Genomic DNA, 13,431 nt, shown 5'->3' with positions numbered 1-13,431 from the left:
TCAGGCCGGTGTTTCGTGGTGCAGTGGTAATGTGCCACCGCTGATGGGCCAATTCATTCTCCGTAATTAAGGCGAGCAGAGTGAGTGATTAGACAGGGCTTTTTCTGGGTGATGTTGTGGAGAGCTGACATCTGTTCAGACTCATGCTTTGAAATCTTTTTCCTTTATAACAGTGAACTGGTGACTGGAGCCTTTTTCTGGTGGAGTGGTACAATGTTGACAAGCTAAGAAAGCTCAAACCATGTTTGTTGTGAAGCAGAATTGTTAATCATAGCAATGATGCATCATTCTGTGCTGCATGTATGCGCTTTTGTGACCTTTAAACGTTTCTAACAGGTCTTCCATGTCTTGTTGCAGTGTGTCACGCAGAGCTGAACGCCATCATGAATAAGAACTCAGCAGATGTCAAGGGTTGCACTATGTATGTAGCGCTGTTCCCCTGCAACGAGTGCGCCAAACTCATCATTCAGGCAGGTGAGTGTATCTGAGCATTTGTTTCTAACTGTGCATGTCTACACTTTTATTTCCACTGTTCAGGAATCATAGTAGCACACTGAACCTATGGTGACAGGTAAACAGCTAATTGTCTTTTTTGCATCAGTGCCGGCATCAGTGCATTAATACTTTGATCAAGGTTAAGTTCTGTTTCTTTGCTGTAACATTGACGTTTAAAAGATGCGTCCTTATTAGTGTTGTCATGAATCATGATGGTCAGTACCAGAGAAATTTCATGATTCTACTAATTTTGATGCCTAATCAAGAACTCCTGCACACAGCTGTGCTGTTGGTGTAGTGTCGTGCACAGACAGTAGGAAACGGTGACATATGCACGTTTTATTTTTAAAATGTTTTTTCAGTCAGTGTAGCGCTGAGTCTTACAATTATTTACACTGAAATAAATAAGGCCTATGTTTCCATTAAAAATATATAAACATCCTAAAATATATGTTTACCTTATAGGAAAATTGCATAAATTTGATTTGTTTAAAGTAATTAAATAAATACTTCCATTTTTGGCCAATGGAAAAAAATTAGACTAACTCTTCTCTGAAAACTTTCTCTGAAATTTTTTTTTTTCTTCTAAAACAAAGCAAAAATACCGAATTATTTTTTGCAATGTAGTGTGACTGCACTGTCATGTCTGTCATTAAAGTTAAACAAAGATAACAGAAAATGTTAGCTTTAAGGATTAATCTAGATTGAATTTATGCAGTTATTGCAAGACTGTAAAGTGTTTGATAACTTTATTCAATTTCTGTAGGAAGGCCACATGAAAATGAGACCTTTATTTTAAAGGTCTATTCTATTCTATTGTTCTCATTTGTAAGTCGCTTTGGATAAAAGCGTGTGCTAAATGTAAATGTTAGATGCGATTAATCGATTTGACAGCACTATTTTTTTTATTTGTCTGGCTGATGTCAATTAAAAAAGTCCCTTTTACCACATATTTACAAGCATTAAGCTATATGCCACCGGAAAATGCACCATGCTGCAAATTGCAATATACAGGGAACCGATATTAACCGTCCTATTGTCACTTTGGCACCAGAGATGTTTAAAAAAAGAAAATAGTAAATTAAGTACTAACACCAAAACTGCTCATTTGAAATCATTTGAATAAATTGTTTACCCTCTTTAGGGTTTTCTTTAAAGGGGCTATATGGAACTTTTCCCCCAAAATAAACGAAACAATAGCCTTTTTATTTGACCATTTATGACTCAAACATCTCCTGATGAGCATACTGACACCTTGTCTGCTCACAGTGGGTGCACCTATAAGCCTGTATCCTATTTTTCCTATTTTCTGTCGGGTCGGATTTTTCCCGCGCTGTCTGCGGATGTGACGTCAAGCAGAAAGGAAGAGCAGTTCTGTTTTTTGGCCACAGGTGTCAGTCGCGAGTTTAAATTTCAGAAAAACGCATATAGCCTCTTTAAGTTAATGCAATCTCTGCTGAGCTCTTAAACAGCTTTGTCTCGCACTATGACGTGTGAATGTAAGTGTGACAGTACATATGCCCTCAAACTGTTTCTATCGTTGTGAACACAGTCTGATTGCCACCTGCCATGCATATACCTCAAGTAAAGTCCGATTTATATTCATAAATTTGTTTTTAGTTCATTGTTGCATCTGTATAGTCCTTCTAACAGTACAACAATTTAGCAACAAGAATGACTGTAATGGTGCTTGAAAAATAACTCTTTATTATGTACTTTCCGCTTCAAACACATCTTTTCTGAGGTAGACACAAGATGAACGCTTTTTTTTAAGTGGCAACCTTGTCAGTGCTGATGTGGCTGCAGATGAAGTGACAGGAGACAGGTGGATACTGAGTTTCTCTTGGTCATCCTGCCATACTGAGAAACCTGCAGTGGGCGTCACTTTGAGCAGCCAGCTTCTTTGTGAGCCTTCTTGGCTGCTTAGATACAGCCTACATAGTGACAGGTTGTCTTCCTCTTATTTTTCCTTCTCCAAACCCTGCTCTGTTGTTATTTTCTATCTCTTCTTATCTGTTGAACTCTCTTAACACCCTCTTCCCCATTCTCTCTCCTCAAGTCTTTTTGTCCTGATTTTCTCTCTCTCTCTCTCTCTCTCTCTCTCTCTCTCTCTCTCTCTCTCTCTCTCTCTCTCTCTCTCTCTCTCTCTCTCTCTCTATCTCTATCTCTATCTCTCTCTCTATCTCTCTCTCTCTCTCTCTATCTCTCTCTCTCTCTCTCTCTCTCTCTCTCTCTCTCTCTCTCTATCTCTCTCTCTATCTCTATCTCTATCTCTATCTCTATCTCTATCTCTATCTCTATCTCTATCTCTATCTCTATCTCTATCTCTATCTCTATCTCTATCTCTATCTCTATCTCTATCTCTATCTCTATCTCTCTTTCTCTCTCTCTCTCTCCTCAATGTACTCTTGTGGCAAAGCCTACTGAAGCTGTGTGCTGAAGATAGCATGACACACGCTCCGATGCCGTCTGATCTTCAGGATGCTTGGCCTTGCCCCGGCCCATCTCTCAGTGGGGTGTCAGCTTCCTCTCAACGCTCCGGCATCATTAAGGAACACACACAGCACTTTCTCTCCCTTTCGTCTCCTTGCGCTCTATAGGATGCAACAAAACGCGGCTAAAAATGATCGTCCGACCTCATTAAAAACGCCCTCTGATGATGCCAATCAGATTGAGCCGAACAAAGCGGATGTTTAATGTTTGAATGCGGAGTTTAAAAGAATTGAGACAGGGTGTTGTCGCTGTTGGTTAATTTTGAAGGTGTTAGAGCCATGTTTGTTTACTAGAAGTTGTAAAGCCTCACGATATGAGGAAACACAAAAGCCTCTGCATGTAAAAAACATGAGGATAAAGGGAATATTAGTAGACTTGGAATGCGAATCCACCCTGATTCTCTTATAAAAGCATCCGGGCTGCATCTTGTTTATATGTGCGTGGTAAACCTTTTGATATTGCTGGTGTGTGCATCTCTAACAGCAAACTAACATAATTTAATTACAACCAGAGGGATTTATTAAAAGGAATGTTTTCCAATAGTTTGGTGCCATTGGTGCCCGACAACAAAGCTTTCATTTGACTTCCTACATAAAGTTTGCCTTGTTGGTCAAATGACTGTTTACATGTGCACCAATAATGTGATTATTTCTAATAGAGTAAGGTTTTAATCGCAGTAAGATGTTAACATGATACGAGCAGATCTCTTCACTCCAGTTTACATGCAATTTTCATTATTCTGATTACTTGCTAATAAGTATGGTTATTAGCATACAGTATAAATGTTACTGGCCATTGTTTGGCATACAGTATAAATGTTACTGGCCATTGTTTTAATCTACTCTCATCAAATTCAAAATACATTTTTATGGATGTTCTGGATATTATTCAGCGCCGTGATGAACATCGCAATGCCGGATTTGCCATCGTGTGCTTCACACCGTCTAGATTAAGTTACAGTTCCCATCATGAGGGGGCATGTAAACGCACTCAATGACGACTGTTCTTGTACTAGAGTTAGATCTTTCATTGTACTTTCTCCCCCTTTTTTCTTGATCTGTAATTTTGTTCACGGTAAATGAGAAGTTGAAGGCCCTAGATATTGCATTTCCCCCCTTCTGTATCTAATTCTGTAGCAATTCCTCCAGTGAGAAAGTGTTACTGCTCTTTTCAAATGCAGTTCAAACGTGTCCATCTCTCAATCTCACTGTTTGAAATGACACCAATCATTTTTTACTTCCTCTGGCTCCCATGTTGATGTCCCCCCTGCACTTTAGCTTCTCGGTGCCAGCGACAGCGTTTCTGAAGCGCGGCTTTAGAGCCTCTCCTCTCTCTGAGGAATTAAAGTGTTCAGCTCCCAAGCAGCTGCCATCTTGTCACTTCCTGTGACTGTTTTTGGAGGGACTGAGGGACTGTCCTGTCACCTCATCTCCGGAGAGCATTCTGGAAACGTGGCATCTCCAGAGTTCTGCTCCACCTTCCTTCAGAAGCTTCCCTTCTGTCGGACAGCTTGTCGTCTTGGAAGTGTTTTGAGCAGCTTCGATACTTATCCTCGTGTTCTTTTCATGGAAAGGCATGTTTACATGGAAGCACTCGTGCAATTTCTTCGGCCTTTTCCTTTACGTATCACGTCAGGTTTTAGTTGGAGCACTTTAAATGGTTTGAGGGCTTTCTTTGGACCTTGAGTGCTTGCTTTTTATTTTAAATAGCCAGATGAGACTTGGATATACAAAGTATATCCCCCCGCTGCACCATGAAATGTCACCAACAAAATGGTTTTAAGATGGCATAACCAGGCTGTTCCATGGTAATTTTATCTGTTTCCTCTTAAAAATTGTTCAAATAATTCCATGGAGAGGCCCCATGCTTGTAATGACAGCCTTTAATGAAAGGTGGAATTCACTCTGTGCAAGTCATTTTGCCTTCGATCAGAGCACTTTTCTCCTCCTGTGCAGATTAAAGTACACGGAGATGCTGTGTATTTTGGGGCTGTGTGTGTGTCTCCGATATATTCACCTGCGATTGCAACAACCGTTGGCTATGTTAGACTACTCTTTTTCACCTCTGAAAGCGTTAAGGGCAAGAGGGAGTCTAAGTGGTTTCACCAGATTCCTCGTGTTTCTCTGTAAAGCTTGGCTAACAGAGCCTTTTATAGACTCTCCTCATGTGGGCCGCTTGTGAGTAGTCAGCAGGATGCGTGGGGGTGCTGCCAAATGCCCCACGTTTTTTAGATGCCAGCAGGGCAGATTTCGTTTCAATTGGGATTGGTTGATATTGGCTTGAGCCTGCAGCGACAAGTTATCGACTCACCTTCCTTCTCCCCTAGCACAAGCTCTTGTTCTTTCCTAACAGGCTATTTTGGGTCCCTGTTCTCTTTGGGCCTGTTTGTTTGAATTTCTCCTTCTGTTTGCTTGTGTGTGTGTGTGTTTGTGCATTTGTCTGACCCACACTATCCTTCTGCTGTCTCTGCCTTACAGGTATAAAGGATGTGATCTATTTGTCAGACAAATACCATGACACTCCAGAAATGACTGCCTCCAGACGTCTGCTTAACTTGGCGGGCATCACATACAAGTAAGTCTCTCGAGTCTGACCTTAGTAAGGGGTTGGTGTGTGGCTTGGAAATTAAGAGGGTTCATTTGCATTCCTGTCGGATCTGACTGGTCCAAACGATTGTACAATCAAGGCTGTAACGGAGCCTGACCCTCAGATGTGTGGGTGTATGTGTGACCTGAAGCATCAAAAAGCTTCTGTGAGCCTTCGAAAAAAGACGCGCTTGGGGAAAAATGAGTAAGCACTATGCACAAGTCTGGATTTGTCTCATACTCCATAGGAAGCCAAATCGGATCACCTTCATAACAACCTCAAAAGTGCAATAAACAGCCACAATTGACTAGTCAAATTTACGTTTTATATATATTACTAATACTATACACAGTACTATACACACACCTCTACACAATACATTTTTTGTGCAGTGGATATGAATGATACCTCAAATCTTGTGGCTTGTTCAGAGTACTGTTACTTTAAGAGACTAGCCTGGTGGATGATTACAATACAGGATTTTCTTTTAATGTTGTATTTTTCATACCTGGCAAATTAAAAACTGAGTAGTATTATTAAAAAAATATGATAAATGCATCTACATAAGAAGGAGAGTGTAGTAATATCAGTGGTCTAGAAAAGCTGTTTTATTCAAGATGGAGCTGAGCTGGTTTCCCCTCATGCATGTTGGCATTGATGACAGCAACTGAGTTACTACTACTACTTCTAATAATAATAATAAAAACTTAAATACTTTTGAATGACACTTTTAATCAGTACTTAAAGGAAAACACTCCATTTTTTTTTGTAAATGGGCTCATTTTTCCAACTCCCCTAGAGTTAAACAGTTAAGTTTGACCATTTTCAAATCCATTCAGCCGATCTCTGGGTCTGGAGGTAGCACTTTTAGCATAGCTTAGCATAGATCATTGAATCTGATTAGACCGTTAGCATCTCTCTCAATTTTTTATTTTTTTTCCCCCGATATTTTTTTCAGATACTTTTCCAATATGACTGGGAATTATACTCTAATTCCTGCGTAATAATCAAGGAACTGTGCTGCCATGCCAGAAGGCACAATGATATTACAAACTTAGTGCCGGTCGCCGAGCTGAGGACTATTTTCAGGCGCTGCGTAATATCATTGCGCCTGCTGCGCCCATGGTATGGCAGCACAGTTCCTTGATTATTACGCAGGAATGAGAGTATAGTTCCTAGTCATATTGGCCTAGAAAATCACAACTTTTCATTTTCTGTCGGTCTTAGTACACGATGTAACTACAGAAGAGTCAAGTTTTAAATAGGAAAAATATAGACACTCTTTGGTCAGTTTTTTTGAAAGAGATGCTAATGGTCTAATCAGATATGTTATTGTGAATATTATTGGTACTTGTCCATCATTGTGTCAATGTTTTATTCGCTGACTTTAGCTAGCTTCCTTGCACGAATAACAATATAGTAACGAAACGCGTTTTAGAGCCCTGCACGGGCCTCAAATCTAGGCCCTAGCCCGGCCCTGGCCCGAGACGCTCAGGCCCTAGCCCGGCCCGTGTCCGACAGCTCATCATAATTATCAGCCCGAGTCCGACCCGAGCCCGTTTTTTAATTTTTTAATTTTTTAAATATACACAGCTGTAGCCTGGCCTAGGGCAAACTAGCTATTTGCAGCCATTAAAATAGGTCCGTTCTGTTAGTTATGTTTCTCTTCATTTCTTTATTAAGTTAATTTAGACAAATGTTCGGTTTCTTTTTGTTTTTTTATTGACGACCAAGCAGCCGACAGCGAGTTAAACATGTTTGATCCATTTAGCCTCTCAAATCAACACTTTACTTGGCTACAATAAAATCCATAAAACACCTTAAGCATATCACACATAGACAGTTATAGTTTAAACGTTTATTATCATTTTTTAAAAGCTGAGGCAAACTGCTCTGCTGCTCAGTCGCAATAGCGCTCGCAAACGAAATGAGCTAGCCTACAATCTAAACAAATCAAATTAATGGCATTAAATTAAAAACAAACATGCAGATTATCTTACCTCAAAAATCAAGTTTTCACTACAGAACATGGCCATTCTTATTTCCAATAGTTTCCAACAGACTGATGAAAATAAAGTCGTTTTCAAACGAAAACCAACAGCCCCCTAACATGGCTAAGAACAGTTTCTTACAGAGCATCGTGAAGAGAAATCACAGCATCCACAGTGGAAGGTTTTAATCCAGTCGTACTTTTTTCTTGAACTATTCCAGCTGCGCTGAAGTCACGCTCGCTATACTTCTGCTGCTGGCGGGGACACTAAAAACAGAGCGATCCGGTCGCGCGAATCTTGGGTCGTGCCGCCGGGAAACCTTTGTGCGTGCGTGTGTGTGTGTGTGTGCGCGAGCAGACTGTCATGTGTCAGTCATATGTCAGTGTGATAGGTTTAAAACGTCTTTCTATGTTTGTTTTTCCATCGTCAACTTCTTATATTTAATTTTAATACATGTCTGAAATAGGCTATAAAAAGAAGGATAAGCCTAAAACAGGCCCGAGGCCCGGCCCGCGTGTGAACTATGACGTGAAAACTGGCCCGAAGCCCGGCCCTAGGGGCGTAAATAAGTCGGGGCCCGTCGGGCTCGGGCTGAAATGCAGGGCTCTAACGCGTTTGTCCGTTTAGGGCCACTGTAGAAACATGTCGACGCATTTCAATGTAAGGGGACCCGCGGTTTAGTAGATAGAAATGGCTCATTCTAAGGTAATAAAAACATAACGGTTCATTAAGGTCTTTATACACCACTGAAAACATAGTTATGTATATTATATTGCGTTTCTGTAAACAGATCATCCTAAATATTACACAATGCACCTTTTAAGGTGTTTTACAAAACACAAATTACATATTAACAACCAAGCAACATTTAAAACCTAAACATATACAGTCAGACTGATCAGACAAACATGACAAAGAAGTTTGAGTCGAGTTCAAAGATCACCAAAAATGTCACCTTAAATTTAAGTGTAACTGATCGTGTGTGATCCACCAGACAGTCCAAACAGAATGAGTACCATGCCGAAAGGTGTCCGCTTAAAGTTCAAGAATACAGGGATTAAAAGAGCAAAATGTAAATGCAAACATTTAAAACCTTTAGTTTAAACGCATAATGTGAGCAAAGAAGCCCTTCACTTTTTTTTCTTTTTTAATGAGATACAGGGTTAACTGACAACTTAACTGAACTCTCTGTGGGGTTTGCAGTCCTAACAAAGTCCTCTTTATGTTAGAGAGAGCCAGCAGGAACCACAGCAAGAGCGGACTGGACGGAAATCTCATCTTCCCAGTTGTATGTACACACTATATATAGATGCACGGTAAATAAACTCTGAAGCCTTTCATCAGAGTCAGATCAAATAGGACTGGGGGGACATGAGCCTGAGGAGACAAAAGGAGTAGATCCGCCTGAAGATGAAAATCAGGAAATCCTTGAAGATACTTTCATGCCTCTTGCCTGTCTTTGAGGGTAGCAAGGTTAATTCCCCTGCTGCCACTTTTTGAAGGTTGTTCTCCAATACTTCCAGCATTACTATGGATCTCTGCATTTCCATTTCTTCAGCCCTTTGATTGCAGAGCCATAGGCTATTTAATAAAGATATTAAAATCTATTCCACACCCATCACAATTTAAATTTTTTTTGACCCAATGTCCAGATAGTCTGTGTCCATCTGGACATTTAAACATTCCTACTACGCGGTTACATTTTCACCTGTGCCATATTGATTTTATGTATATATGCGGTGGCCCTAAAAGCATTTGGACATTTAAGCCTCTCATAAATGTAGGCATGGTTTAGCATTTATATAACAAAATATCGAACCAAGCTGTATTTATTTTAAGGAAATATAGAAACACTTTTCAAACACTAAAAACACTTTTCAAGCAAAACATTTCACAAAAAAGTTAGTTAGATTTCATATTATAAAATGTTTTGTAGAATGTTTAAATAAAATATTTCAGAAAATACATCTAATTGTAGAGAACAACAATGTTTAATGTTTGTTGAAAAATATATAGTACTGTGCAAAAGTCTTAACCACTTAGTGTGAAAGTACAGTAAGAAATATCAGTTTACATTTCCAAACATTCATTTTGTCATTTAATTGTAATAATCCAGTGAGATTTTTGTATGCACAAGGAGTCTGACAAAAGCTGGTGCTCCACACAGAGATCTGATCTCACCATCATACAGTCCATCTGGGGTTACATGAAGAAACAGAAAAAAATGAGAGAGGCTAAATCCAGAAGAACGGCCACATCTCCAAGATGCTTGAAGAAACAAAAGCTACCTGAAAAACTATGTGCAAGTTTACCCGGACAAAATCGGTTTAAAACGCAAAGGGTGGTGGTCACAAAATATTGATTTGATTTAGTTAATATAAGTTAATTGATAAATAAAATATATTTATCACACAATTTTTTGAAAGCATCCTCACTTTACAGCATTTTAACAGTGCCTTAAATTTGACATAGTACTGTAGCTTTGGAAGTAGGTTTATTCAAGCGTCTTGGAGATGTCGCCACAGTTCTTCTGAATCTTTCACACTGGAGCCCAGTATGGAGACCCACACTGGAGACCGTTTGTTGCGGTCCGAGCCAGAGCGCGATTGTTCCCGGCGACCCCCGCAGCGTTGGTCTGGTTTCACACTCAATTTGATTCTATCGAACCCTGGTGCGTTTGCGTGCTTCTTGCGTCATCGCAAACATGCACGGCACATGACAGAAAACAGAACGCGGGTCAACGCATATTGTGTTTTTTATTAATTCGGTGCTATTATGTGCAGCTGAGTGAACAACACAGGTTAACTGTGTGTGTCGCATAAGGTGGCCTTCTGCTGCTTGCAAAATAACTTTTGAGGAGACAGTGGATTTCCAAATTTTTTTCCCTGATTCCACGCACTATTCGTGAATACACTGCAGGCTTACTCTCTCTCGTCTAATCCAAGGTAAATCATCAACACTATCATCCCCTACATGCGTTTTATTTAACTAAATGCATAATAATCAGCTAAAACGCATGCGCAGGTCACTTTACTTCCTGAACAATCGCGCACCCGAGTCCATGTTGCTTTCACATTCACGCGAACTGCGGCACGGTTCAGGGGCAACCGAACTCAGACCACCTCCTCCAGGTAGTCTCGGATTCGGTACCCCAGTGCGCACCTGGGTCCGCATGACAGCGTTCACATTAGCGATTTTTCATGCGAACCGTGCCCCGTTCCGAACTAAACTGCCAGTGTGAAAGCACCCTAGGTCTGACTCCCAGATGGACTCGATGATGGTGAGATCTGATCTCTGTGTGGAGCAACAGCTGTTGACACTCCTTGTGCATACACAACTCTAATTGGATTATTACAATTAATGACAATTTATGTTTGGAAATGTAAACTGATATTTCTTACTGTACTGGCACTCTACAGCAAAATATACAAATAATTGGCTTTATTAAAATTATTTGGTGTGAAAATACTAACGAAATATATATATATTATATATTTATTATTATATATTTTTTTAAATGGTCTTGTTTATTCTTATACTTAATATTTTGTTTATATTATGTTTGCATATGTTTCCCTATGCACATTTTTGACCTGCGGAAAAAATATTTTTTACTGTCTGATAAAAGTTTAGATCTAACTTTGACTCAGACAATGAACTGCAGTAGTAGCTGCAGTAGATCATGTTTTCAGCTTTTTATTTATTCATTTTAAGTGCCTGATGATGAGAAATGAAGGATTGAAACCTCACCATTGCTGTGCAGAGTTGTGCATTTTGAATTCTGAATAAGATGATGAATCGATTTTCTCTGGCATCAACTGAAGCCAGCTTTGCATTAAGGAACATGGGAGAGCGAGAGTCCAAGCTTTGTGAATGTTTGTCTTTAATAATTTGTCTGTCAGTAGAGATTCTATTTGTATGTATTGGCTTCTGTTGTTATAGAGGTTCAATGATGAGGAATAGTTTTGCCACATCCAGCTCATCTCACACTGAGAGGGAGGGGTTAATAAAATAATGAAGAGTAAAAAGAGTGGGATAGAAGGTGAATTGAGAACGAGAAAAATAAAAGGAATGGAAAAGCAAGGTTTGTGGTGCAGACGGAAGAAAAGGCTAAAAGTGTGGAGGGGGGGGGGGAGGAGTTTACCACCTGCTGGTTTGGTTCTTCTTGGCAGGGTATTTTCTCGTGAGATGTTGAGGTGCTTGGTCCCTGCTGGGATTGCCTTTTGCAGAGGATGCTGCTTGTGTTCTCTCACGAGGACTAGTGTGTAATTGGTTTCCTCAACTCCAGCATGCTGAGGTGAATTATAGGTGTGACAACTTGGACAATGAGGACAAGAAGTGAATTCTCTTTGTCAATTTTATAAAGGTGTTTTGAAACGTCTCTGATTTGACAAGAGTGACAAACTACTTATGTTTTATCTGGACATGCTTCAGTAATATATTTATATATTTTTTTTGTTCTTATTTCTTTCCTACAGGCAATTCAAGCCGAAGCAAGGAAAGATTGTCATTGATTTTAATTCAATCAACCACCCCGGATTAAACATTTCCAGTGGTTTTGGGGGCGTACAGTCATCATAAGCCAAAGAACTTGGAGCGTGACTCTAAGTATACATAAAACAGACACATTGTTTACCTTGTTTATGTACTGGTGAAGGTCTTTATGGGTTTGAGAGATTACTAAATAGATGTAGTTCACTGTCGTGCAATTTTGTTTTAAATATGTTTCTTCAAATCTTGAAACTTGCTGAAATTGACAGTAGTTAAAGTTTTGAAATGTTTATTTTATGTATATGCTCTATGCTTAACATTAATATTTTTTTAATCAATTTATAAAATAGCAGCCGGTAAGTGACCTTGGCTGATGTGCCTATTTTAAATTGATTATTTTAGAGTTTCAGTATTTATGAGTGGGTTGACAATGAGGAAATTAAAATCAAACTGGATGCCAACATTAACCAAATCAAATGATTTACCTTTGTCTTTTAATCTTTTTGTATGCTGTATGACAAGGCTGATTAGATTTTGATGTTCATTTCACTCATGCAAAAACTGTAAATTACCATTTCCTTCAATAAGCCTCTGATGACTGTTTTGCTCATATTCATTAGCTTTTGTAAGAACCCCAGCAGATAAACCTCATATTTTGTCAAACCGCAATCCGCATTGTTTTGTGCATGTTGTCTTTGCAATTTAGAGCCCACAACTTCAGGTTTTAATAAAAAGAGACTTGCATTTTAGAGCGATGTATCTGCAACTGTTAGGTATCGTTATACCAGGATCCTGCTCACAGAATAAAATTACTCATTGTTTCTGGTTCGTAGGCATCCTATGAGATTTAGAATTTGTTTTTTTGTGTTACTCAACACAAAATAAATCTGCCCACACCGCTGCTATTTTTGCGTTCTGTGGCATACATACTTCACTGAACAGTTTCCCATCACAGACAACAGACTTTGGAATTAATGATATTTCTTAACAGTATAATTGGACATTTCTTTCTGAGCATCATTTGGTCACTACTATTCACTATTCCTCCTGGGATGTGATAATGCAGAGATCTTTTAACAACATAAATCTTCATTTGAGAGTTGATGTAATGTAATGTAATGGCATTGCAATTTTCTGTTTTTTAGTTTGTCATGTAACCATGTCTATCACTTCTGAGTTATACAACAGTTAAGAAGTTGATAATTAATACTAGGCTCTTACATACTGAGATCCTAAGGCTTTTGAAGCGTAATGAGGTCTGGAGGACCAGCGCACTTTCATATAATGTACACATTATCTGCCCATTGTGAATGATTCCACTCAAGAGTCTTGCACGGGTCCTGCTTGGTAAACCCGCTCTGCATCCGCAGTCCTT

At 39.3% G+C, this 13,431-nt stretch overlaps 1 protein-coding gene across 3 annotated transcripts in view; it reads left to right on the top strand.

Annotated features, from left to right (window-relative positions):
* The window catches only part of dctd (dCMP deaminase), a 26,109-nt gene extending 12,678 nt beyond the window's left edge, over positions 1-13,431 (top strand). For 2 of the 3 annotated variants that reach the window (XM_079614804.1, XM_079614803.1), the window contains 3 exons: positions 358-474; positions 5,466-5,562; positions 12,044-13,431. In XM_079614804.1, coding sequence (XP_079470930.1) covers positions 358-474; positions 5,466-5,562; positions 12,044-12,146 — 317 coding nt within the window. In that variant the 3' untranslated portion in view covers positions 12,147-13,431. Of the gene's footprint in view, positions 1-336; positions 475-5,465; positions 5,563-12,043 lie in introns of all 3 variants that reach the window. The other variant, XM_079614802.1, reaches the window with a different exon arrangement.

Source organism: Phoxinus phoxinus (genome assembly GCF_949152265.1).
Source record: "Phoxinus phoxinus genome assembly, chromosome: 6".
NCBI classification, from domain to species: Eukaryota; Metazoa; Chordata; class Actinopteri; order Cypriniformes; family Leuciscidae; genus Phoxinus; species Phoxinus phoxinus.
The sequence above is the reverse complement of the archived record's forward strand: the minus strand, read 5'-3'. Positions and strand labels throughout refer to the sequence as shown.